This window comes from Sinocyclocheilus anshuiensis, unplaced genomic scaffold, assembly GCF_001515605.1.
Source record: "Sinocyclocheilus anshuiensis isolate Anshui unplaced genomic scaffold, SAMN03320099.WGS_v1.1 scaffold604, whole genome shotgun sequence".
In the NCBI taxonomy this organism is placed as follows: Eukaryota; Metazoa; Chordata; class Actinopteri; order Cypriniformes; family Cyprinidae; genus Sinocyclocheilus; species Sinocyclocheilus anshuiensis.
The window spans coordinates 192606-220550 of NW_015557078.1; the positions used below are offsets into that span (position 1 = coordinate 192606).

At 40.0% G+C, this 27945-nt stretch overlaps 1 protein-coding gene across 1 annotated transcript; it reads right to left on the reverse strand.

Moving 5' to 3' along the window:
* Positions 1-237: 237 nt before the first annotated feature.
* tiparp (TCDD-inducible poly(ADP-ribose) polymerase) lies at positions 238-27928 on the reverse strand. The gene is made up of 6 exons (XM_016471511.1): positions 27785-27928; positions 24699-25564; positions 8244-8430; positions 6288-6475; positions 4360-4635; positions 238-1253 (listed from the first exon to the last, which is right to left on the reverse strand). The coding sequence occupies exons 2-6, from the start codon at positions 25538-25540 to the stop codon at positions 806-808; spliced, it is 1941 nt and encodes a 646-aa protein (XP_016326997.1). The 5' UTR covers positions 25541-25564; positions 27785-27928; the 3' UTR covers positions 238-805.
* Between the last annotated feature and the right edge of the window lie 17 nt (positions 27929-27945).

Below are 27945 nucleotides of genomic sequence, written 5' to 3' on the forward strand. Positions count from 1 at the left end.
CTAGATACTCAAAGGATCAGCCTCTGTTCCTGTCATCATGTTTTCATTTTCACGTTGGCACCACCCATGTAACAATGTCGTGTGAATTGTTAGATAACCACAGGGTATGATTAAAAAGGTCAGAGGCAAATGGGGTCAAAGATGAACAGTAACTGTTACGTTGCATTACTACACTTTACCTTAACACAATGCAAGCCCGGCTATATAAACAAACACCAACTTAACATCAGCCACATTCTCTTTAAATTGTTTTTATTTATTTGTTACATTGACTAACATAAATAAACAATTTATGAACAAAAGGCACACAGTTCAATTATAAACGAGGAGAACATATTTACAACTTCGAACAAATAGCAAGTATGGAACACGAATGGCAGCAATGGAAACGGTGAGTTTTTGGGAAAAAAATACTAAGAATGTGAAGCTGCAGCAACAGCCTCGAGTCCGAGTGGCAAGCCATTGACGTGCCTCTTACTAATGTGGGTTCCAATCCATGGTCATGGAAGCCACAGCAGAGACGCTCATCCACACACATGATTCACACACTAAACTGTCCAGCACAGAGGAGGGACGCCACACACACATACACACAATCCCCATTTGTATTCACGAGAAGACGGGCACTGAAAGGTCACACAGAAACCCTCACACATGATTGAGGGTGGGAACCATATCCGAACATATCCCATATGGTCCATGAGTACCTTTCGGATTGCTGGCACACAACTAATCCAGTCTTTTTTCAAACTGGCCAAATGTGCGCACAGGTCTCTTGTGCAGGAATCCAGATGTGCAGTGATCTTCAAATAGCCACTGTATTGCTCACCTCTTCATACTGAATGATGAAGTAAGGATAACTCTGATCATCGCTGAAGATGACAAAGATCTGTGGGTCCATCCAGTTGTCCACGCAGGAGTCAAATAAGTCGCTGCAGGCGTCTCTTGGATTCAGTGGAGGTGGTCGGCGCATGGAAGGGTTGCCCACTGTGAACTTGCCCGTCAAGACTTTGGCCAGAAACATGTAGTGCACACCACGGGGTGAGCGCTTGGAGAAGTTGTGAGAATAGACAGCCTTGCGTGCAAAGTAGCTGCCTTGGCCGAACATGGTGGCATGCTTGCCGCACACACGTGGGTCGAAGTTGTGCTTACAGATGCCCTCCACCACATCCTGGGACGTGCCGTGGAAGAGGTGGCGTTCGTTCAGCATGCAGTCCATTTCTGACATGTGCCGTGACATGTATTCTTTCTTCCTGTAAAGAGAAGGAGAAACATACATTTCAATTAACATCGTAAAAAGCAGAAACAATAGTACTGTCAGTATTTACTAAAGACGCGAAGTGAAGGATTAGCGCTGAAAAGGAATATGCATTTGTAGGAGTTTCTCTTTGAGACGCAAAATTTATGGGAGGAGAGTATTAAAATGAATCACGCAGCGCGATTTACTATTGTTTGCGCTCGTCATATTACTGGTATTTGTGCCATTATTTAACGCCCAAAATAAGCATGTCTTAAAGCAGGCGGCAATTTGCGCTAATCTTGGTAGATTGCACTGGTCATTATGGAAATTATCTGGCTGCGTCTGTGTTCTTTAATGTGCGCATTGTCATTAAATCACATGTAGTTTTCCCCTTCCATCGGTGCTTTTATGAAATTGAGCTCTAACGCTAATTTGCCCTGTTTAGTAAATCTGGCCCTAAGACTGTGTGAGACAACCAGGATTCAAACCAGCTAGCCAGTAACTTTGTTAGGATCTGCAACACAATGCATGGTTTTCATTGTGTTATAAGAACAATAATTTTATGCAAGTAGATGAAAAATTTAAAACATACAAACCATCAACTAAAGAAAACATCTGTCACAACCTTCCAAAGAATATAATATAGCATCCTATGTTTATCTAGTATACCTTAATGTGATTTACAGAGGCTAGGGATGCACTATTACAATTCTAGTTGATACTGATAAGCTGATAGTTATCTTCACGTTCTGGCCAATAATTAATAAATTGCCAATATTAAAATTAGATTATATCTTGTCTAAAGAAATTAAAAATGATACACTAAAAACTATTGAAATTAATAGTTTTACACTGGTCTTTGTCTTTACAACTTCACATCTAATAAATCTTCTCAATTCAGCCACTACTGTCTGGCAGGTGTGGGAAAAAATACTTAATTTTGAACCCTGATGCCAACAATTACTGTATGCAAACTTCTAGGACTAAAATAAAACAAACTTTGTTGTGTCAGAGCATGCCAGCTGTCCTTGCACAAAAACAAGACAACAAGCCAAACTCTGGAGTGCTCAGCCTGTCATCTGGTCAAATGGAAACAGAGAAGTGAGAGGGTACAGAAAGGGTGAGTGAACAGATGAGCGCCAGGGACCTGAGTGAACCCAGTCAGCAACAGGGCTCCATTAGCCTCGAGTCTGTGCCTCTATTGTTGTGGGCATAGGGGACGCAAGGTCAGCCTGGCTGAGAGAAACTCTCTGATCAGTGGAGTACTCAGTCTGACATCGCCTGGCCCTAAATGACTTCAAGTGACCCTACGGCCACTGACAAGGCCCAGTTGTCACAATCATCGACTGACACGCTCACGCGCACATTGCAGAAGAGCAGTGACTCCATATGCGTCAGTAAAGTCATCACTCGTGTTGTTTCAGCTTCTCCTTTCATCTCCTTTAAGCTCTTTTACACCAAGCTACTCTGCCATCAGTCTGTTTTGTTCTTTCTTTTACTGATGCAAACAAATCCTCTTTCATGCTTACCCAGTGACATTCTCTCTCTCGCTCGTTGGCCAACACCCTGGAAACACTCAGAACTATTGTACAAAAGATCTTCACCTGCACAAGCATATGAACACACCAACCTTTATTCCTTCAGCTCTCTTTCCCAGGCTACTACAATAAGTGCTTGCAAGGGGATGAACTAATCGCTGCCAAATGTTGTGAGGTTCACTGCACTGAATCTTTGAATGATATTAAAGAGTTCTGTTTGAGACACGTAGTAGCATGTAAATAAGATATCCACACCTCTATATTCAGTTGGCCTCTCAGGGATATAGAGGATTTCAGATTTCATTCATCTCAATAAGTCAAGCAAAACAAGCAAACTATACATGAATGTTTTACTTATTGATCTATTCTTGTTGATGTTATATATATATTGAGTCTATTCTTTTTCTTTTTTACATTAACTTTAACAATTTTAACAGATTTTACAGAATTTGGTAATATACTGTTTATTATAATTTCTAAAGCCTGTCTAAAGTCTTAAATTGCGCAAATATTAAATTTTATTCTATAGTAGTTAGTATTGTATTGTATTAGTATTGCCACCAATACAAGTAAAATTTCACAGTTCTCTGTAGCAATTTCAGTACCAAAGCAAAAACTACTGGAATTATTTTTCGGGTCGAAAATGCAAAAACTAAAAGGCTGTAACAGGTTTTTTGTTGTTGCTGTTGTTTTAGTAATGACTTTTGACAACACTATTCTATTCACACCTATTTTTTACAGAAAGAACCAGTTCCACAGACAATTTAGTGAAAAATTGTTCATCACTCTAATAGTCGGTAGAATAAAAAGATTCGCTATGAACTAAATACATACTTTCCAGAAAATGGAAAGGGGGTTCATAGTATTTAAGGGTCCTTGGCATTAAAAAGTTTGAAAATGACTATGCTAGCTAGACTACCAAAATTTAATATACCTAAACTGTCACCACATTATACTGTCTACTGTGTGTTCGTAAACAGCAATCACTCCAGCAATGGCATTACTAGACACATGGAAATATGCAAGGATTAGCTAATCGGTCGCATGCTTAAGATAGCAGTGAAGAGACACGCACACACAAACACACCTCATGAGTCAGCAGCAATAACTCTTTCTTATGGACTCATCCCTTTTCTGTATCCTATCGTCCGCGGATGAGGGGCACGAAATGTCTTTTTAAAATACACTAAGGCCCCAACACTAGCACCCTTTCCTCTCTCTCTCACTTCCTCTGTACATGTTCCACATTTCACAAGCTGAGTAGTTCACCTCACGGACCTACCACAAAAAAACATCTATTTCCGACCAACAAAACTTAGTAAGAACCGTTAACACGGTTGACACCTAGCAGCTTGAAAGCAAACATCAAAGCCTCAGAGTCGTGTTCAGGGGTGCGGCTAAATACTCACTTTACAGACGTTTATGAAATACAGATCTGTCCTGATAACCTTTTATTGTCTGTCTTCAACCAGTTTGTAATGTCAATGTTTACTAAACACTGCTCTGGCCCCAGATAAATAGTCTAAACAACTCTGAATAGCACAAAGGATCTAGACATTGTTTGAGAATCTCCTACCACACCTTTTGTACTTCTCCCAGAGGAAGGGGTTTTGGACACGGAAGATCTTCAGGATGTGGAACTTGGTCTCAGAGACGGTTTTGTGGAAGAGGCTGTAGACGGTCCGGTAGCTGCGGTCATCCCGGGAGACGGGCACCTGCTGGAAGTCCTGACTGGTGTTCATGGGTAACCAAGTCTCAGGGTACACTTTGGAAGGACCGCTCGACGTTGGAGAGAGAGGCTGGTTTCCAGAACTTTCCAGGGAGGAGAGAAATGCTGAGGAAAGGCCACCTAGAGTCCTAAAGAAGAGAGGAAAACATGTAATCATGAGATTAAATGATGAAATACGTAGAAATTAATGAATAAAATATCATTTAAATCCTTTTTTTGTCGTGGTACAGAAATTGGTATTAAGAATCATGAAATTTCTTCTGAAATTATGGTACTTATGAGTTTATGAGTCTGGAGGTCATGGTTAAATGGAGGTCAGGGTTCAGTCCTGTGACTAACCATTTCACTTGATTTCTAGAAGGTAAAGGTTATCCCTCAAATCAGTGTAACTACCTTATGAGTCATCTTTTAACTTTTATCTTGCGCTACTTTCCTTTCTTAACTAGACTGCTAGTGCTGGAACTGCAGCAATTTCTTTACCATATATTTTTGAGAGGCAGTGAGGAAAAGCAAATGAAAAGAAACTAGGGCAATCATTTTGAAGAGATAAGCAAACACTTTCTGGAAAGCAACTGTTAAGGGACTGTTTGTTAAGAGTGTGTGTGAATGAAAGGGTGATTTATGCAGCTTGCTGAGCATTAACTCAGCTGGTGCAGGCAGCGGTTCGGCCACATTGTCTGTCGCACTAATGAGTTCCACCCCTGTGCTCAGGACAATGTGTTCCTGACGCTGCAGGACCCTTTAAATGGGTGGACCAGCATTGCAGTGGCCTCTACCCGACAAGAGGAGCTGTTTGATGGCAATAAGTGAACAATCCCTACTTGTCTTGCAACTTGCAAGTATGAAAGCGATAAGATGAATAGCAAGTCTAATTTAAACATTAGTAGTAGAAAAAGTGTTGGTGACTTCAATTTATTTTCCCAAATCAGTTCAAACCTGTTTCAGTAAATCAGTTTAAATTGACTGAAAATTCAACCTTAAAAAGTTTATACATATTGTGATATATTGTCAAAAGGCTAAAATAATATATCGTCCAGTCCTCCTGATTCTGATCCATTAATACTGGGGGGTGACAGCTACAGCTAGACACTATTGAGAAAAAAATAAATACATAAAAAGGGCGGAAAAGATTAAAAACTGATGTTTGCCTTAATTTACATGAAGCTATAAGGGAACATACAGAAAAATATACACATGTCTCTGACCCTTCACAGGCCTGAGTGACTTAGTAGATTTAAGAGATTAAAGAATTTCATATGGTCACATTAGACTCTCTTACACAGGTCTGGAACCCATTTAACCATCCTCCCTTCTCCTCTACCTTTTTACATCTGTTGCATTCAATTTTTTTCTTTGTCCCTGTAAATAAGCACACATCATATTTCAGTTGACAACAGATGTAACAGAGATTTATCTCCTTATGAGAATTATGATAGACAAGCTAGGCTGCAGTCCATGTTCTAGCTTAAGGTGAGTAGGAATATTATATTTCAGGAAAGTGATTTGGAGGCACAAGCAGTACTTCAAGCAATTAAAATAAGATACACGCTTTAAACCCCTCACTGATAGGAATACTGCAAAGTCCGATATGTTCTTGGCGAGCAGTGAACCGCTCGCGAGTTATCTTGGGGTTTCGGAACGCATCCAGAGGAAACAATGCTGTATGTGGCTCTTTTTAAGGTGTTTTGAGGAACAAACCCATTTTTGGTGTAAAATCAGTGGTGTCTAACAAAAGTTTTAGGACACTTTATGAGTGCTGAAGGTAAACAAGGATACTCACTGGAGGTAAGGCGTGAGCATGATGGCAGACCTGAACAGCGGCCGTTTTTTGATCTGCCGGCGGAAACCGAAAACAGCATTTTGCTGGAAGCCCTCGCGAATGTTCAGGATGTACTGATTCTGCAGCGTGATGAAACGGACCTCCTTTAGTCCTCGGCCGCTAGCCTCCTCAATCAACCGAACCACCGGCTGTGAAATGGAGTAAAAGAGAGGAAATGAGTTCAACAGAGAAAGAGAGAACAACAGAACACTTAAAGGTGACATATCATGAAAATCTGAATTTTCCAGGTTTTAAGTGCTATAATCAGGTCCCCGGTGCATCTACCAACCAAGGAAACATGAAAAAGATTAACCCAGTAACTTTGTTTTGGGAAGCCTTTTTCTGCAAGCGTCTGAGAAAACGAGCGCGTCTGATTTTGCTCCCCTTGTGATGTTGCAAAGGGATCTCATTATAATATTACCGCCCCTTAATCTGTAAATTTGCACCCACGGCGCCATCATTTTGATTTCACAAGCGACAACGGTGTACCAGCTCTAATGCCATGGCGAAAGTTTGAGCAAATCATGCTAGCTGTTCTGTCTTTGGCTGCACAGATGAGTCCCAGCCTCAGAGGAGACAAGAGAGCAGTGGATTTATTGATTTATTTACTGTATATTGCTGCTGCCACACAGATCTAAAATAAACATGCGATTTATTTCCCAGCTGTTTACCTTCACAGACATAACTGACTGTTTTTGTAACTCGTGTGTGTTTTTAACGTAAACTTGTGTGTGAATGAGAACTTAGTTTAGTATTCACATGCTGTGTCAGCTGCTTTCTGTACGTGTGCACTCAGAAACCCGTATATATCAGAAGTTTAAACTCATATGGTTTAAAACGCATGATTTCAGCACGATAAACATGATAATCAGAACCAAAACAGATGTTTTTAGCAGGTACAAGCTGTAATGGCACAGCTCTATTCTGGAAAAGGGGGCGTGGAGCAGCAGCTCATTTGCATTTAAAGAAACAGGCCCGAAAAACAGAATGTTTCTGCTTCCACTCAAAACAGGCATTTTCAAAATGTTATAATAAATGATCTGTGGAGTATTTTGAGCTGAAACTTCACAGACACATTCTGGGGACACCAGAGACTTGTATTACATATTGTAAAAAGGGGCATAATATGTCTCCTTTAAATGTGCTCCAACTCCCACTCAATTCATCCGGAGCACTGGTCAGAATGTATCCATCATAGGACTTTCAGAGGAAATAAAAAGCTTTGTTTTCAAAGGAACGCTTATGCAATGTTCTGATTTCAGGCGCTTGTGAGTAGAACAGGACGTCTTCTCCGGTGTGTGCAAGCCAGTTCGACTTGAGACCCAATACACAACGCAATCACGCGCACATTCTTTGAGCCAACCACACACACACCACACACAAACATACACTAACTCTGAAACCTGAAAACCTGCTATTTATGTGCGCTATCTCAAAATCTTTCAAGAACAGATTTAAGTTTTATTTCCATTCTAAAATCCAAAAAGCTTGAGGTCGGCTTGATCTTTTGATGTTTTGAAAAAGTCTCTCATGCTTACCAAGCCGATATTTCTTTGAACAAAAACACAATAAAAAACATTAATATTGTGAAATATTACAATTAAAAAAAAAAAAAAAAACTTTTATATTTTAATCGATTTTATGATGTATTTTATTCCTGTGATGACAAAGCAGAATTTTCATCAGCCATTCCTCCAGTTTTCAGAAATCATTCTAATATGTTGATTTGGTGCTCAAGAAATATTTCTTCTTATCATCAGTATTAAAAACAGTTGGATTGCTTAGGATCCTTTGATAAATAGAAGGTTTAAAAGAACAGCATTTTTTATTTAAAATAGAAATCTAATGTAAAATTATAATTGTCTGAAAGAAATTATAAAAGAAAGGGAAAGAACGGATCAGATTGGTGTGTCTCACCTCTGAATATTCCCTCCAGCCAAAGTTATCTCTACAGTAGTACTTCCACACAGTCAGGCAGTCAGGGGTGGGGCTTGTGTTTGTGGGCGTGGCTGTGGAGCTGGAAGGCGTGGACAGACGCCTGACGAGGTCAAACTCCAGGTCACAAACTCGCATGGCACTGAAGTCCAACGTAAACACTCGACCGCTGTGCGTGAAACAAAAGTAAACAGATGTAAACACAAAATCCCAAACACATGCACATGACAGTCACTTACACAGAATAAAAACAGTTGGTTCAGTTCCCGACAGCTAATAATCTGTCCTTGAGCCAATAAACGTCCTAGGCCTTTGAAGAAAAACAACGTCTTACACCTAATTTAATTTCCACAAAATTCCTTGGGCTTATTAGAAAACTCTCCCTTGGTCTTTGTTGTCCTGAAAAACCCAATGAGGGGCGAGATTGTCCTCCAGACGGAGGGGGATGGAATGGTGACCCCGACTGCCCCCTGCATTCAGACCCCGGCTTTTTAGGTCACCCTCCAGGGGTGTATAATTGCCTCATCGATCACACTTACTCTCCAACACAAAGAGGATTTGGGGTTAAAGGTGAAATGTCTGGGCAAAAGTGGTTCAAATAATGCCCAACCCACATGCAGACCCAAAATTCTACCGGTGGAAGAATAAGAGGCCTATACAGGCCCTTTTTAATGGTCAAATCATATAAAACGTTTACAAACACATACACTTAAAATACTTCTGTTCAAAGATGGTCACACACAAATCACAAACCATCCACTATTAAAGGGGTCATATGACGTTGCTAAAAAGGAACATTATTTTGTGTATTTGGTGTAATGAAATGTGTTTATGCGGTTTAAGGTTCAAACAACATTATTTTCCACATACTGTACATTATAGTTTCTCCTCTATGCCCCGCCTTTCTGAAACACGTCGTTTTTACAAAGCTCATCGTTCTGAAAAGCAAGGTGTACTCTGTTTGGCCAGCTATAGTATCTAGTGCGTTGTGATTGGCCAAATTCCTCAAGCATGTGACGGAAATGTTACGCCCCTTACCATACTGTGATGCCGTGTCCTGGTGCAATGAGACAAAAAATAAAACCCATTATAAACGAGGCATGTTGCATCCAGTGGGGACATAATTACTGATTATAATGACTTATACTGTCTTTTTACGCGTTGCTTTGCATCGCGCCGCGTAAAACATAAAACCATGTCTGCATTTGTGATCAGAACGACAAACAACAAGCGCTACTCTACACTGCTCAAAACTCGCGTTTGAATCATCAGTGGCAAATCCTTTACATGAAAACGTACTTACAGGCTGTGAGTCAGCATTATTTGTCAGCATAATAGACTGTATAGGGTCAGCATGCGCGCGCCGAAGGGGAAACAGGGGAACTGCATTCACTGGCATTGTAGGCTACTCTCCCAGGAAACAGTCCTCGTCCTCCGTAAAATGCGTTGCACACATCTGAATATTTGGGTTGAACTGTTCTAGAACACTGTTGTAAATACAACTTAACCACTGATTTCTAGTTGTGTCCTCTTTTGGAAGGCTAATCAAAGTAGTTTCGCTTTCACAACGAAACACACAGCGTCTCCACGATATGGCAGCGGTGGCAACAATACTACAGCGAGAATCAAAGTTACGCCTTCTTTCTTTGCGTGAACATTTGCGCGGCGTTATGCAAATCTTCCCACATCGTGACTTAGACATGTGGGGGCGTGTTAGAACGAGCCGTTTTAGGTAGGCGTGGTTGACTCTTAACTTTTATAAAGAATATCTCTTTGGGTTTGAGACTTTAGTCTTTGCAACTTTAGGGATCTTATCTATTCACGAGCTTGTAACACTCCAAAGAGAAAGGAAAACTTGAAATCGCATCATATGACCCCTTTAATGCCCATTTGGGTTCCTGAGTGGCCAAATATGAAACTGCACAAAAAAAATTACATGAGAATATGACATCGAGGAGTGCAAGAAGAGATAAAAAGAATCAAGAAACTTAAAAATAATCATCCTCCCACTCAAACACACCTGTAAAGTTCAAAGACCCAGACAACTGCTGAGTGTACTAGACCGAAACTGCCCGACACACTCAAAATCAACACACCAGAATGTTTTGAGAGCTAATCTCAGAAGCACACCAGAAGGACACAGAGCTCTGACAGGATGGGTGGACTGAGGCCTGAAAGAAACACTCACAAGCGAACGTAGCGGACAGACGCGAGGTAGACTAAACACTGTAAGTCCAGAGAACAGCAGAGGGGGCCTAGCAGAGAGAAGATCTCAACAACCTCACAAATACATACACACAAAATACAATTAAACAGCAAGAGGCCACTTGTGAGCATTAACAAGCCTCCAAAACATGGCTATAGTAGACTAAACATGAGAACATTGATCAAAAACAATCTATGTTTCAATTAGGGCTGGACGATATGGCCAAAATTTATATCACGATATATTTCTTAATTTCGGTCGATACGATATTATTATTTTTGTTTTTTTTTTCAGTTTACGAAAATGTTTTTTGAAATATCGAAATATCGGAAATGTGTTTAAAAATCATATCACCATTATTGAAAAAAATTATATCGCGATACATATTGATATTGAATTATTGTCCAGCCCTAGTTTCAATTAATTAAAAAAAGAAAATAAAGCACAATAAAATGCTGTGATGATCTCAATCCTTTTTATAGACTTTATTTTAATGGTATCCAGAATGAGGAGAGTTAAAAAATTGCCCCCCCCAAAAAAAATTGGTTTTCATTATGCCATTACAATGATGAGAATGATTTTTTTAATGGTAATGAGAATGTATGACAATGTGCTTATTCGTCATGAAAATTAATTCTTTTGATTTTTGGAATATGACCAGGATATTTCTCAATGACAACCATCATTTTAAAAGGTTTGAGAAAAAGCATCTGAGAGAATGAAGTGCAGCACATAAGCTGCCAAAACTGTCATCATCATAGTCACAGAAGATGGCAAAGAACAGATAGAATAAGCAAATGAGGGTTATTCGTCTTCCCTCACTCACGCTCACACAATGTCTTCTATCTTTGAAATCATGCCAACAGACACCAAATCTATCTAAAATCTGATCTAAAAAAATGCATGACAAACAAAACCAGGCCCAGACTTCACATGCATGCATGTAAGCGAGAGAGAGAGAGAGAGAGAGAGAGAGAGAGAGAGAGAGGGAGGAGAATGCTTATCATATTGCTGTGTTAACTGACCTACTGAATTGAGTCAGCCCAAAACACACGTATGCATAAACCAGCCATTCACACACAAAATGTGGTCTCCATGAGTTTCTCTCACACACAGTGATGTGTAAGAGGGCTTCCCAGCAGTCCTTTCCAAAATTAAACCCATTGTGTAAACAAGTTAAAGGGTTACTTCATCCAAAAATTAAGATTCTGTCATCAATTACTCAAACTCATGTTGTTCCAAACCCATATGACTTTAATTCCTTCACAGAAAGAGATTCGGAAGAATGAATGACAATGTTTACAGTATGTTTACACGGCGTTAATGTTTACAATGTTTACAGTATGTTTACACGGCGTTTTAAATCATGGCGGGGGGGGGGGGTTTTTTCTCGAAAAAGGCAGTCCGGTACTAAAATCGCACCCAGTTCCGGCGGTGCGAAAACGCCAAAAAGTGGGTAGTTCCACAATTAGTTCTGGTACTATGAAAAGGTTCCCACGGTGCGAAAGGCCCTAATGATGACTGGCTTCAGAATACTTGATATATAGCACACAAGTCACATGAACTATTTTCAAGGCATTTTTATGGTGTTTATTTTTTGGTCCTTATTCACTTAAAATTTTCAATTTAAAATTTCACTGAAGGCAGCAAGTCAGGTTTAACAACTTGAGGGTGAGTAAATGATGACCGAAATTCAGGCTCTGAAATCATCCCAAAACCTTCAGCATCTACCAGAACGGTCCTTACTCTCTTTTTCATAGCGAAAGACACACATTGTGTCCTCTCAACTGGAACACCATGGGCTTCAATCATACACACCCAGAATCACTCTAAAGCAGCATGTTCAGAACAGCCTGTCTTTTACAGACAGTTCCGGGCACAAACACACATTCTGCCCTAGCAAGCGGCTTCTGGCTCAGCCAACAAAAACCAACAGAGAGACCAGCTCCCCACGCTGGAGACCAGAACACAGCCGTTTCAGCACTTCCATCAGGTCATCGGAGCCAAGGCACCAGATAATACCAGTCTAGCAGCCAAACTTGAACATTTAGAGGCGTTTAATGTCCTTCAGAACACTAATAAGGACACTAAATCCAGAATTACTCAAACACCCAGTTGCAGGGGGACAAAATGTAGATTGTTTGTGTAATCTCACGTCTGGAAAACATTCATTATCACAAGGGGGCAAGTAAACACGGGGAGAATAAAATTGACAGCTCTGGAAAAAATGGAGAAATTGAAACAAACAACTTTGTCTCACGTGCCGGTAATTGAAACACACAAAACCAGAACATCTAGACAGGGAATGTGAAAGCATAAGCCTGAAAATGTTCTTACTAAGATTACTCATACTTACTCTTACTCATAAAATGTCTTCAACACAAATAAAACCATTTATGACATATAGGAAGAACATAAGGCTATAAAGTGAACTGCATCCCTGATTAAAACACTGCTTAAACCAACCAGTGGTTTTAGCTGGTTTAAACTGTCATAATTAATATTAACTTTAAAAAATATTTTCAGTGTTTTTTCCAAAACATTTCTATATAGCTGCCATTTATTTTTATTTCAGCTTTTGTAACTGTAGTACTTTAACAAACTTATTTCAGTCATTTTCAATTATGAAAAACATTTTTTAAGTAATAGTTTTAGGTAAAAATAACAAACTGGCTCAGATCATTTGGACCTGCAGGAATATGATGAGAAATGTTTGAGTTCATAAGGAAATGTCTTTAATTTTGAATAGAATATGGTATGTTTGCAATTCTGAAGACAGTCTTGAGATCTTCTGTAAGATTACTGAGGTCTAATAAAAGCAGGCGACACAAGCAAATCTCTGTTTGCTCTCACTGCTGTGTGTAGGAGTCACAACTGAGACATTCAGGATCTCATTTTGCAATTTATGTCACCAACAAGAAGTGCAAAATATCGGAATCAATGATGCAAATCCCTCTCTTGAATGCAAAAGACAACAACAACGTTATCAGATTCCATGGAATCTATGTACAAAATGTCCGCCCTGACAAATAAACACGCTGTCCCTTGCACAACAAATTGCCAGAAATCCAGAGATGCAATACTTAAGATAGGGCTGAGCTTTAGTTTCTTAACAGAAATGAGCCACTCATGAGTTTCACAACCCAAATATCCTTCTGCAGGAATCACTCTGTTGCTAGTTTCGCTCCGGGGTGTTGCTGACTCATGCTAAGTCATCTGCGCTCAATACAGCAGCAGAGACACGCTCGACAGTGCCAGCATTTCTCCTCAGGGCTCGTGACAGAAGACCGGTGTGGACACCGCACTTTCATTCCACCTGCCCTTCTGCATCTAAATAAGGAGCAGACAAACGCCATTACCAAGAACGATAGCTATCATTTCCCAGAGTGAAAACACAACAACAAAACAGATGAGAAAAAACTGGTTTGGGTAAAAGAAGAGGCTCTTTATAACTACAAAAAAAGAAAGTGGGAGAGTTTGCAGTCCGTTTCTTTCTGTTCTTTCTCTCTGCAACACTCATTCTTTGTCCAGAACTCTCTGCTTGTACAATGAGGTACAATGAGGAAAGAACAGGGCATTCTGGGATTAAGGAGGAATGGGTGTTTACAGAAGTGACCGCACTGGGAGGTAATAAATAAGTGTCTCAGAACGTCCAGAGCTCTCTCGCTACTACATTTGTGCGCGATGTCATTTATGACATAATTTCTCAGCCGCGATTGTGAAACCTGGAAAGCCGGTGTTGTGCCCATTTTTGACACCCTGCCAAATTATTATCCCTCTCGTTGAAATCTGATTGCCTAATCCTAAACCCACCCCCACACCTAACCCCAGCCTAAACCTACCAATACTAGGGGGGGTAATAATCTGGCAGGGGTCAGAACTGGGCACAACACCGGTGGTTTGGGTTTCACAACACGGTGCACTTTAACACGAACACTTGCACATTTGTATAGCGCTCAGCTCGTTACCCTTTTCTTTTGGATGTGCATCAAGTGTTTCACTGCAGCATGCACACATTCGCGCCGGCTTTCCTGGCTAGGTTTCACTGTAGCTCACCCACACACACTTTTCATTTTCGCACAAGTGCCTGCTTCTTTTTCAAGCGTGGCACGCCAAGCTCAAGTTGGCCACCTGTGCACCATGGCGACCATTATCCGTCAGGGCGCCTGACGGACCGAGTAATAGCATGGTGATAACAATAGGAGTCCCAGTGCCCCCTTACCCTGCCTCACAGACAAAGTGCGGTCACCCCATATAGAGGACCCCGAAAAGGCTTCAATCCTTTCAGCCTCTTTCCCTCTCTCCGCTGCTAAAAATAACCTTCCGGCCATTAAATTAAGTGCAAAGACTGATTCTCTCTGCGCTCATCAGCACAACCTACTTATGAAGCCACAGGCTTTTCTGGTCTACATCCGGACACACGCAATTCTGAATGCAAAGAGCTGTATGAGAGTGGACATAAAGATTTATAAGCACAATTAGGGCTGGGCGATATGATGGTATATTACTGCAGAATAAAGTGTCTATCGTTAGAGATTTTGCTATATCGTGTATTCTGCGTTATGCAAACATATCTGCGTAACATAGTACTACTTCAGTTCACCTTTGAGTGGTAAGGAAACATGCATGATGAGAAAATAAAGAGTGGGACGCACTCGATAGTTGTTAAGTGCAATAAGCAGTGAAAAAGAACTCAATCCGCTGCTCGCGCTGACTGACACACAGACAGCATGCAATCGCGAAAACAGACCTCTTTCGTGTTTTATTGTGCTTGAATGGTCAAATACAGTATTTACGTAAACACAGTCGGTTATGTGTTAAATAAACATAAACAGCTGGGTGAAAACCAGATGTGCATCAGTATATTGTATCCGTGTAGTTGGTCTTAAAGTGACAGCTAATTTAGCTGCTGCTGTCTGTCATTAATAAAGTTAATCACTCACTGCACTTAAAAATAATTTGTAAAAAGAATCAGTTCATGTTTGATTGATACAGTGAAGACTATGCAGTCTTTTATTTATACACTTTATTTAAATTCTGTAATATTTCTTACTACATGTTAAATAAGCCTAGCCTACTGTTGCTGAATAAATTAAAATATATAATATAATATACAAAAATATAATATAATAAAAATAGCTATATTGAGATATATCTCGTTATCAAGAAATAACATTTCTCATCCTGTGAAATAAGATTTTGGTCATTGCCCACCCCTAAGTGCAATATGTGAATGGGCCGACAATAAGAAAGATGGAGAGAGTGTAATTAAAGCCAATAAAGGGTGTTGAGGGAAACAGAGAGAAGGAGAAGAAGAGGGGAGCAGTTGATAAGCCAGTTTCACCTCTCTTTATCTCTCTCGCTACCTGTGAGGTGGAGTCACGGGTGAATAACCTGTTCTGCTCTTCCTGTAAGCCCTGCTAAAGCACTGCGTCACTTTGATGTCCCCGACCCAATCATGAGGCAGCGTTCATCGTCACGGTGACCATGACCTGTAACCGCCTGATGATTCACCAGTGTCAGGCGCTGAGATCAGCCAGTGCACACACACACACACACACACACACACACACACACGCACCCTCATTTGACTCGACTCGGTGAGATGTAAAAAAGTTGAGGACGAGGTGTATTTAAAAACATTATCCAGTAACATTAAATTATCTGGAATAACCTGAAAAGTAAATTGTTATATGAAAGGCACTTTTAAAAAGCCTGTTTAGTGATAAAAGATTAAGTGAAAGCATCGACTGAAGCCTGAAAAACACTACGCTTAGCCAATGAAGGAGTTTAGTGGCAATGGTTAACTTTACAGAGAAAACTGATTATCAACTGTTATATGCGTTTATATAAAGTGCTTTCTGACATTTTTCAGAATGCAATACTACATGAAACAGATCACAAAACTGTTTGTGTTCATGTACTTACTAAGAGTATATTTCAAGCCTTAGTTTCACAATTTAAAACCCATATACACAACCGCATTTAAATGAAGTTTGAAATCCCCTAAACTATTCCTCTGTATGCTTACAGAGTCACTCCACACAATCTAAACCAGTGATAAGCAAAGCAACATTTCGGTTTCTCTCAGCTGTAAACAAGAAACATGGATGCCAAAAGTTTGGAGTTGGCTATTTTTAAATAAATATCAGTTAAATGTTTAATACTGTATATTATTATAACGGTCACACTTTATTTTAAGGTCCGATTCTCACCATTAACAAACCATTAACTACAACATTTGCCTCAATAAACTCCTAATTTGCTGCTTATTAATAGTTAGTAACGTAGTTGTTAAGTTTAGGTATTGGGTAGGATTAGGGATGTAGAATATGGTCATGCAGAATATTTGCTTTATAAACACTAATAAACAGCCAATATGTTAATAATAGGCATGCTAATGAACATCTAGTTAATAGTGAGAATTTGTCCCTATACTAAAGTGTTACCATCATAATATAGTTTAATAATACATATTATTAAATAAATATTGCATTTTATGCTCAGCATTCTCCTTCTCTCAAACATAATTTATATATTTCCACTAGAAAACAGGGATGGGAGCAACTACGAGTCAAAATGTAAACATCTGTTAATGATTCAGAACTAAAAAGAGAGTGATGTCACTACATTAACAACTAGTTTAATTTAGTACACTTCGAAAAGTTAATTTTAAAAATCTGTAGTAAGATCTGAATTTTTTGAGCGTATAGTTTACTGTAAAAGGTGGTTAAACTCAGTGTGTACAGAATTAAAGTTGCGATGAAACGGAAATGGAAAGAGGTGTTTTCTTCAGTATTGTAATGTACATCCGAGTGAAACAGATTATCAAAAAAGAAAAATATGTAGGGTGGAGACTCGGTTCTATCCATTGGTTGTTGATAGGATGGAGGCAGATCTAAATGCAAACTCGCAGGCAATTGTAAGAAATGGTTGGGTTAAATTATTGGAAAAGTCCAACTTATGTTACATGAGAGAAGCCTGTCGTTTTACCAGAAGATCAAATTATGACATTTGATTAAAAATAATTTTAAATCAATTTTTAAAAAATGAAATGCATGGATGAAATTTTCACAGTAAGATCAATAATGGCTTGTTTCCACCGAGCGGTACGGGTCAGTACAGTACAGTACGGTACGATCCCGGACAGAACACCCTGATCCAGCTTGCGTTTCCATCGCCAACAGTACCCTTACTTGATAGGCGTGGTGTATGCCGGAGAGTAACAATCGACGATAAAGCGCAACAATAAGCACAACTCTGCCTCATTTGTTAAATGTCACTTTTAATGAACAGTAATAGCCATTATAAAAGTATAAGAGGCTTATATAAGAGGAAATAAAGACAAAAGCAAACAATTCAGTCAAACGTATGCTACAAAGTCAGCGCTGTACTACGGTAAAGTTCAAAATAAATATATAAAGTTAAACATACCAGCTTTAAACACACACACACACACCCGGGGTACTGAAGAGAAGCAGCGGTAAAAGGGTCAAAGCTAGGGAAGGGAGGTGGCTAAAAGAGCGAGTGGAGAAAGAAGTGTGAAGGATTAGCAGCCCTTAAAAACCTTGTGCGCCTCTGAGCATGCCCAAACCCAAGGTCTGTGTCTGGACTGCCATGTTCCACATACAACCACTTCTAAAAGACATGCTCCAATGATTAGCCTTTAACCCGGCAACCCCATGCCCCCCTGGCACACATGCTCCGAATGCCAGTAAAAAGGCACCTCTGAGCCAGCTGTGGTTTGCGGTGTCAGACGGTCGGCTGGAGAAACAAAGCAGACCAAATCCAAGAGGAAAAAGAGAGACATTTAATATTTCTACGCTCTACTGCCCCTCATTCCAAAGCAGCAAAGTACAGTACGGTCTTCTTACCTACTTAATCCCATACACACAAAACAACTCACTTTTACATGCTCAGCTTTAGCAGCCCGCATGCCAGCATTATTCACACCCAGCACGAGCGTCACAGTCTGAGAAGAATTAAACAAACACAAACACTCACGTATGAACCTGATCACACACTACCAACCCTGAGATAAGGCAGTCACCTCTGCAGGTGGTAAACTCAGCAATGAGACACGCTCAGCAAACGGATACTTAGAAAACACACACACACAATGACACACAGGGCAGCTGCAGAAGTCGTATCAGTAACACCTTTTAAGGTTATATGCTATATAGTTATATATTTACACACTCAAGCAGACAAAGGCTCTGACTGTGATGCTATTAAAGGGATAGTTCACACAAGAAATTAAAATTATGTCATCATTTACACACCTTCATGTCATTCCTATCCTTTATGACTTTCTTTATTCTGTGGAACACAAACAAAGATATTTTGAAGAATGTTTTGTCCATACAATGAAAGCCAATGGGACTCCATTTGCTTTCATTGTAGGGACACAAAAAACACAGACATTTTTAGAATGTCTTTTCAGTGTTCCACAGAATAAAGAATGGTAAATGATGAAAGAACAAACCTCATTGGTTCTATCAGAAGTGCAAACGTTTGCGTGATGCGAGAACAAACCTAATTGGTTCTCGTCGGTCAAGCAAGCGCATTCAAGCTTCCAAATGCCAAATATGCTCTATGTATGAAAATTGATCAGTGTTTATATGTAGATAAACGTATAAATGAAATCGGTTCATCATATAAAGCAAAAAATTTCAGTTACACCAAAGTATTGGTGTAACTGACTTTCAGTGGAGGGACAGAAATCGAAATACAAATACAAGTTTGACATGGGTGAGTAAATGACAGAATCTTCATTTTCAAGTGAACTTTCCCTTTAAATGAATAACAGCAACTGTTAATGTTTGAACCAGGTGACTTTTGGATAATTCATAGCTTACATTGGCTTATGAGTAATCATTTTTATCCAACACTGCACTGACTTATGTCACTACACAGCAGCCAAGAAAATCTATTCAACAGATGACTGATTCCCATCACAAATATATCCAACATTTGAGCAGCTGAGCAGCACAATCCTACCAAAATATATTGCTCCCAAAAATAATCAATGTAGCTGCTACGCTATCGTTTTATTGCGTTACGGAAGGATGTACCTGTCACTAAACTAAAATAATCAAGTACAGATGTTCAAGCTTCCATTACACTGATCCAAAAACAAGAGCTATCATTTAGACATGGACATGGAAACTCGGCTGTAATAAAGTCTCTGACTGGCGGCTGATTATAAAGTGCAAAGGGCTTTCCATTCTTCCTCTTCAAGAGATTTAAGGGAATAAATCAACCTCAATCAACACTCTTGACTTCTCGTTTTTTGTTTCCATTCAGAGAGTACACGCTCAAAAGAGCTGAGGGCTAAGTAAATGCTCTCGTTTCCCTCTTGCTCTCTGTAAAATAAGACAAAAGTCTCCAAAAAGTCTCAGGATGTTGTGGAGGCCACGGACTGATGGGACGTGCGCTACTGAGCACCATGCGGGACTAGGACTGAACTGTTTGTTCAGACAATCCAGCCACTATTTGGCTCTTTCTCTTTGTCCCCCTCAGCAAGAGAGGAACACATAAACATACTTTAGCTGCACATTTTGGCAGCTTTTGTTTATGTTAGAAAGCACATTTGAAAGAGTGAGAGAACATTAGCCCATTATGATCTGACTCACACAAAAGTAAAAAAAAACAAACCTCTGATAACTGAATGAAACAGAGAAAAATACCTGTTAAAAATACTGTTACTGTGTTAAACATATATAATAATGTAATAACATTGTATTTTAACATTAATACTATCCTTTAGAAAAAGTACTATAAGCAGGGGTGCACATAATATTAGATCAGAGCGCGCGTTTGCGTACCTTTTGCGTAACCTGTTTTTATACAGTCTATGGTACCGACATGGTTGAAAGCTGTTAATGCACAATTACCATTTTAGATCGACAAACTGTACTGTATAAGATTTCTATTCAAACTGAAAGCATAAATCTAGGCTACCCACTAACGTTTTCAAAGCACAATGCAAAACTGTGACATTTCATTCACTGATGCTCTACAATCGACAGTGCTAAACAATATGTTCGGATAATGTGTTCTACACTGTAAAAAATGACCGTGAATTTAACGGTAAAAGACTGTAAAAATGTTGCATTCAAAATAAATTACAGTAATAATAGGCTACGTGTTGAAAAAATCCTCTCCCTTCTACCACGTGCTCTCTGCTCTCTGCGGTGCCTCCTAGCAACAATTGCAGCCATGTCAAGCGCAAAATATAGTTTAAGACATGCTTTTTTATGTTAAATAATGGCGCAAATGCCAGTAAATTGACGAGTGCAAACGTTAGTAAAACATGTTGCGTGATTCATTTGAATATTCTCCTCCTATAACTTTTGCGTCTGAAAGGGAAACTCCTACAAATTCATAAGGTCAGGCACAAAAATAACTGTCCACGCCTTTTCAGCGCTAATTCATCACTGTACGTCTTTAGTAAAACCTGACAGAACTATTTTAGCGCCAAAAGACGATTTGTGCTGGCGCAAGCTGTTAGTAAAACAGGCCCATAGTATCATGGTAATACTATCAAATATACATCAGGTACTTCCAAGAATACCATGATACAGTCAGAAGACAGTACCATGATACTTTGATACCATCATGGTATTTACAGGGTACTTCAAGAATATCATGGCAGTATCATAGCACAAATATACAAAAAAAAACACGGTAGTGCCATGGTTTGTTTTCGCAAAGTGCATATTCATTTACATGCTACATATCCAAAGGTATGGTATGTTATAACCATTTTTTTAAGTGTAAGAGAGAAAGAATGCAGGAAGAACACATTTTATGAGTCAAACTGACGGTGAAGTGTGAAAAGTCAAGAGACCTCACCCATGTGAATAATTTCATGGCCCGTCTAAGGCGTTATCTCTTTTCTCACACACGCAAGCACACATGCACGCAAACACACATGCAAACACCTTGGTTTCAGGTCACCGTGCCCTTGGTGCACAGTGAGATTGTGTGACAAACACAATCATCTCATCCTCAGCTGCTCCCATGGAGACCAAACCTTCAGGATCAAGGGTCACGGTTCTCACACATTGCGGCACAATGGCACAAAAATGAAAAGCTATTGGGGCGCCTGCACATCCATTTCTTAGGATATATACAAGAATGAAGAAAGCCTCTGCTCCTGGGGATTACTGCAAGCTAGGGATGCAACGATTATAGATTTTGTTGGTACGATTATTGTCTGAGGAATAATCATGGTTTTACGATTATGACGATTATTATGCATTTATTCATTTCCCAACATTACTAATGTATAAAATCACATGAACACTCTTTAGATATTAAAGTGTTATTTATTGCTGGCTTTTGAAACAGAAATAACACAGTAACCAACAATACAGCAAAAAATAATAATAAAAACGACAAACAAAATCCATCTCTCCCATTGGAATTAAAAAAGGTGACCTCTGCTCTGTAAACATCCATGACAGTATTTCTCTTTTGAAAATAACAAATGGAAATAGATCGCAAAAGTATTTAATGTTTTCAGTTTGTACATTCTTTACATTTCTTTTGGACCTGGGGTAGAGAATTTGGAAACATGGTGAAAAAAAATATTGTTGGTTTTTACTTATGAATAATACTACAACAGGGATAGTAAATAACAAAGTTAATGAAGTAGCCTATTATTAATATACGACTAATATTAACTTTATTTGTCCCACAGGGGAAACTGTTACTAATGATGGAAATAAACTGAAATATTGTAATCAACTGGGTGCACCGCTAGTGTAACTTTTTTCGTTTTGCGCAAGCTGGAACAGTTCCGTTCCGTGTAACAGAAACACTCGGTTTAGCAGAAACTTTACGATTAATTAACCGTGACGTTTTAAAGCGCGGTTAATCGCGAAACCGGTTAATCGCTGCATCCCTACTGCACGCCAATGTAAACAGCCTGACCAGTGATCCTGTGACTTGGCAATCAAAAATACAATGTTCCTGAGGTATTGGGACACTTTGGTCACATTAATAATGATTTGCATTGCACTAAAAACAATATGTCAAATCAAGAGCTCAGAAGCAATTTTTGGATGTTTCACTTTGTTTGCCAACAAGAAAGTCTCCAAATACCATATCTTAATTCTAAACTGTATATCTATTGATTTATCATTTATAGCCATAGTCTTTTTTTTTTTTTTTTAGAAATGTTTTACTTGAAAAGTCCTTGACTGCTTTTTTCTTTCAAATAAAAGCCAATAAGTTCGATATTGTGTCATTGCATTCAAAAATGAAGCATTTGGACACCGTGGTCAACAAAATGTCAAACCAAGATCTAATAAGTGATTTTTGGACATATTTGTATTTTGTTTGACAACCACAAAGTGTCTAAATACTGTATCTTAATTCTGAACCATATATCTATTGACTCACCATTTAAAACTCTTCTTTTTTTTTTTGGACATCTTAAACTGGAAAAGCCCCTGTCTAGCCTACTATATTTCTTTAAAATGTCAATACAGTATATTGATATGGTGTCTTCTTGGAATTCAGAAACACAGTGCCCCCGAAGCATTTGGACATTTGGTGAACAAAACAAAATGTCAAACCAAGATCTAAGAAGTGATTTGACAAGCAGAAGCTGTTAGTATTGATTTATCATTTAAAACCTTTGTAATTTTCTGAAATGTTTCACTTGAAAAGTCCTTTCCATTTTTCTTTAAAATAAAATATACTAAGTTTGTTTTTTTTATCTAAAGCAATGACAGTCATACATTTTTATGTGTGGCTAAAGTATGTAAATTTGTTCTGGGGCAACTATGCATAGCGTCTGTCATTCAGACCCTCTCATTTCTGCTCTGAAATGGTCTGTAACATTACACAATGTCTTCTTCAAGAGAGAAAAAAATCAAAAAAGATGGGGGGTAAGCAGATAAGGGTGTGGTTTACAGGCTCTGTGGGTCTCACTTTACCCCTGAACTACCAAAGTCAGCAGGAGGTCAATGGTCGGCTTCAGCTATTAACATTAAACAGGTCACTGTGAGCCACAGTTCTGAGAGCACATGAGCTAAACGGGCCAACAGAGACAGTTACATGGCCATTCTGTCTATTAAACTCTGTAGACAAAGACCCCTTAAATAGCTGGCTATCCCGCAGGAGAATTTCCATGACAAATCGACAATGCTGTCTTCAAGAAGGAAGCAGCCAGGAGCTGTGTCATGGTGAGCATTAAAAATCACTGTCTCTTTTGCTTTGTCATGACCAAGTGCACTTCCTTTTGCAAACCACTTTTGCATACAGATCAGGCTTGGGACCTTAACAAGACTCTCACAAACAAAAGGGCCCTTTTGTTTAGGCAAAAAAAAAAAAAATCCCACTGGGTCAAAGCAAGCATGATTTCAGCTCAGGGATAAAAACTGTGGCAATGAAGTGTATGATTGGTATGTCTAAGGACGTTTGTGTTGGAGTGTGTGCAAATGATCAATAAAATAAAATAAAACAGGCATTCACAGGGACTTCATGTGTGCGTGCATGAAAGCGAGTGTGGGTGGGTGAGCGTGTGCATAATTACGTGTGTCTCCAAAGCTCATTTATTTGCGTGTTTGTGAGCAAGTCTGCGTGTGAGCCCTTCTCTGTCTGTGCGACGAGTGCGTGTGACCGCCTGAGCGCAAGCCGCAGTGAGTGGGAGCATGCGCGTGTAATATGTGTGCGTTTGACTGAACTAAGCAGAGGCAGGTCGAGCAAGTTCACGGCTCACAGCTGTCAGTACGCTTCCACATGTCAGGCCAGCCAACGGAAGGCTTATGGGAAAGAAACAATCTCTTAGTCACATATACCCCATCCACAACACACACGCTCCTACATACAAGGCAACTTCAACTTCCTGTCACGTACTGCACTCTTTCACTTCAACTAGGTGTCTACTTCAATATGCCTCACTGAAAAACAACAGCCTAAGCTGGTTTGCTGGTCCCTCTTTTGGTTTTGGCCACTTTTTAGCAGGTCTGTCTGACCAGCTAAACCAGATAAGACCAGTCAACCAAACTGGATTAGGCTGTTTTTTTTTTTTTTTGCTTAAGTAGGGAATCATACCAGTCCCTCCCTTGCACCAATTTTGTCTGTTTTCTCACTGAACTGCAAGCTTAGCTTTGCTGCACTTGTCCTTATTGGGTAAAGCATAAATGATTGAAGTTGCTCAAGAGGCTTCAATGAAAAGCGGCATTAACCCAGAGGGCAAAACCAGAAACACTTACAGAAACTTAAGTCTGACATGTTCGTTGTCAGGGTTGCAATAAAGCCTTTCCAGTTGTTCTTGAGAGTCATCCGATATGCTCTGCCAGGTCTGCGTATCTGCTCTGTGGATTTGCCAGTGGTAAGGTAAAACGGTGTGATGCTGGGCACAGTCACTGCCATAGACGCAAACGCCCTGGAGGAAATCCACACAGATCGATACAGCGTCCGCTTGATGCGTGTGATACTGGAGCTGGGTCAGGAGTTCAAACACTAGATCCAAAGAGGCCTCCTCGCTTTTATCCTGAAAGATCTCGCCCTCTTTGATGGCGAGGCAATCTGCACCCTGCAAAGTCTCAGTGGTGTAGATGTCATTTAACTTCGAGGCCGAAACGTCGGAGGAGGGCGCCGCCTCGTCGCGCTCCTGGGGCTGGAAGCGACGCTCATTAGTGTCTATTGACACCCGCTGAATATCCGTCACCTTCTGTTCCCCCGCGAGCTCGCTCCCGGCCACAACAGGGTCCGTGGTCTCCTCCTCATCCTCCTCTTTCAGGCACACCTGACTAATCCTCGACTGCTTCTCCACGGCGGCGGTGCATATATTCCGCTGAGGTCGAGCCGGGTTACGTGAAACAAACACTCCGTCCACTGACACGAGAGCGTCCGAGTTTAATAACGTACTCAAAATAGGGTCCTCTAAAGCACGTAAGCACTTTGTATCCAGTTTTCTCTGTGCGTGTTTCTTTTTGAAGTAGGGCTTCACTAACGGGATCTTGTCGGCGAGTCCCATCTGCTGCTCGGTGAACTCTCCGGTCCCCATGGTCAGACCTAAAGCCGGCACAGTGGCATCAACTGCCTCCTGCATGGTGCAAAAATGTCTCCAGGACACCTATTCACAAAAACAGAGCATATTCAGTATATTCATGTCTAAGTATGGTGTGAGCTGAGGGGTGGGGGGATGGGGTGAAAACAAAACGGATGGAGGTTCTAAAGTATGCAGTGTTTTATTTATTTATACAAATGATCACTTAGGTTATATTACACATTTGTCAGGACAGTGTGGCTAAACGGCGCGAAAAAAAGTCGCATTCACCAAAAGAGGTTACTATAGCAACAGTATGCCGCTCAAGCGCTTCCTATTAAAGGGGTCATATGATGCTGCTAAAAATAACATTATTTTGTGTATTTGGTGTAATGAAATGTGTTTATGCGGTTTAAAGTAAAAAAAACACATTATTTTCCACATACTGTACATTATTGTTTCTCCTCTATGCCCCGCCTTTCTGAAATGCGTCGATTTTTACAAAGCTCATCGGTCTGAAAAAGCGAGGTGTGCTGTGATTGGCCAGCTATCCAGTGCGTTGTGATTGGCCGAATACCTCAAGCGTGAGACGGAAATGTTACGCCCCTTACCATACTGTTGTATTCCCTCAGCGACCAGCACGGATCAGCTCTAGGCATGACGAAGCAGGTATCGTCCTCTTTTGGAAGACCAAACAAAGTAGTTTCGCTTTCACAACGAAGCACACAGCGTCTTCAGGATATGGCGGCGGTAACAATACTACAGCGAGAATAAAAGTTACGCCTTCTTTCTTTGCGTGAACATTTGGGCGGCGTTATGCAAATCTTCCCACAGAGCGACGTAGGTATGTTGGGGCGTGTTAGAACGAGCCGTTTTAGGTAGGTGTGGTTGACTCTTAACTTTTATAAAGAATATCTCTTTGGATTTGAGACTTTAGTCTTTGCAACTTTACAGATCTTCTTTATGCACCAAGAGCTTGTAACACTCCAAAGAGAAAGGAAAAATTGAAATCGCATCATATGACCCCTTTAAGATACATATCTGACATCACATGATCAAAACATCAGCACTGTCATTACAATCACTTTACTATAGATTTAAACGTTTAGTAAATGTTTAGTGTGTTGTTGTTAGTTAGCTGCGTGTGCAAGAGGTGTCAAAAGGAACTTTAGGTCGTACGAGATTAGAAGTACTGACAGCCTCATTGAATAATTCGCACACTGTCTACAATGTTTATTCTTCTATTTTTGTCCACTCGTAATCTATACTGTGTATACCGCGTGACATTTTCTCAGTGTGTATGAGCGTTCAAAACGACAAACTGAAACGATCATTAAACAGCATTCGGCATTTATCACTAAGCGTGATAATGTGCGCTATCAGTTCACTCCTTGATGGGCATTAGTACGTTAGGTGATTAATCAATACTTTTAACTGGGCCTAAGCTGAAACCGTTTCTTTCTCGAGAAGAGAGAGGAGGTGGCATTAAAGAAACAGAAAGTTTCCTTCTAGACCCTCCTACCCCAGCAAACTGCAAAAAAAAAAAAAGGTTTATTATTATGATAACAACATCGTTCCTATGCATTTAACACGCAACAATCATTTCTGTCATTTTCCTCGCTTTACGTGTTTTCGACATTTCACACAATCCTTTCTTTAACCACAATTAAACAAAAGTGAACGAAAAGGTGAAATGAACTTACCAATTCAGGTTATACATTGAGATTAATACAATTTATAGAATGTAGGGCAGCATTCAAAATTAAGCTTTCATTTTTAGCGTTGACTTTTCTTTTACTGCGTATAAACACCAACCTAATTGTGATTTAACGTAGCCAGGATCATAAACAAATATCATAAAAAAACAAACAAACAAAAACAATAGAGATTTAACCTTTGCGAGCGAATAGCACCGTTTAATTACGCCGCTCCTCGCGATATAAATCAGTCAAACGCAAGCCAAACGATCTCTCGGGAGTATTTTGATGGCTTGATCTAGATACATGGAGTTGGGAGCGTACGTGCCAGTTGCCGATAGCTGCTCGTTCTAGTTCGCACGTACTGCCTGTGTTAAAGCGATCACTGCCCACTGCGGCGCCTGGCCCCCTTTCTTCCACAAACACACCACTAAGCTACATTACAGCCAAATCTACCGCTACATAAAGATCGGGTCCAGTTGAACTATTTATAAGAGTCCGATTGCAGCTTTTCCCCGTACGCAATGCAGAAACAGCGCTCCGTTTTTTTCCCAATGGATTAGGCTCGGTTAAACGATATATATATATTCCGGATCCTTTCCAAATATACCTGTAAATCTTCCCGACTCCTCTGATGCTACTGTCAAAGCCAGTAGCCCGTCCCGGGGAATTCGCACTCCTCTCTCATACAGGACACAGACAAAGCGTTCATCCACAGAGCGAAGCGTTCACGTCCGTCTCCAGGAGCTTCTGAGCTGTTGCAGAACCCAA

Coding starts and splice junctions, on each gene's coding strand:
- tiparp (XM_016471511.1), bottom strand. CDS start 25,540: ATGCAGGAGGCAGTTGATGCCACTGTGCCGGCTTTAGGTCTGACCATG. Junction 4,636..6,287: donor ATGCTCACGCCTTACCTCCA/GTGAGTATCCTT, acceptor TCTCTTCTTTAG/GACTCTAGGTGGCCTTTCCT. Junction 1,254..4,359: donor CTCTGGGAGAAGTACAAAAG/GTGTGGTAGGAG, acceptor TTCTCTTTACAG/GAAGAAAGAATACATGTCAC.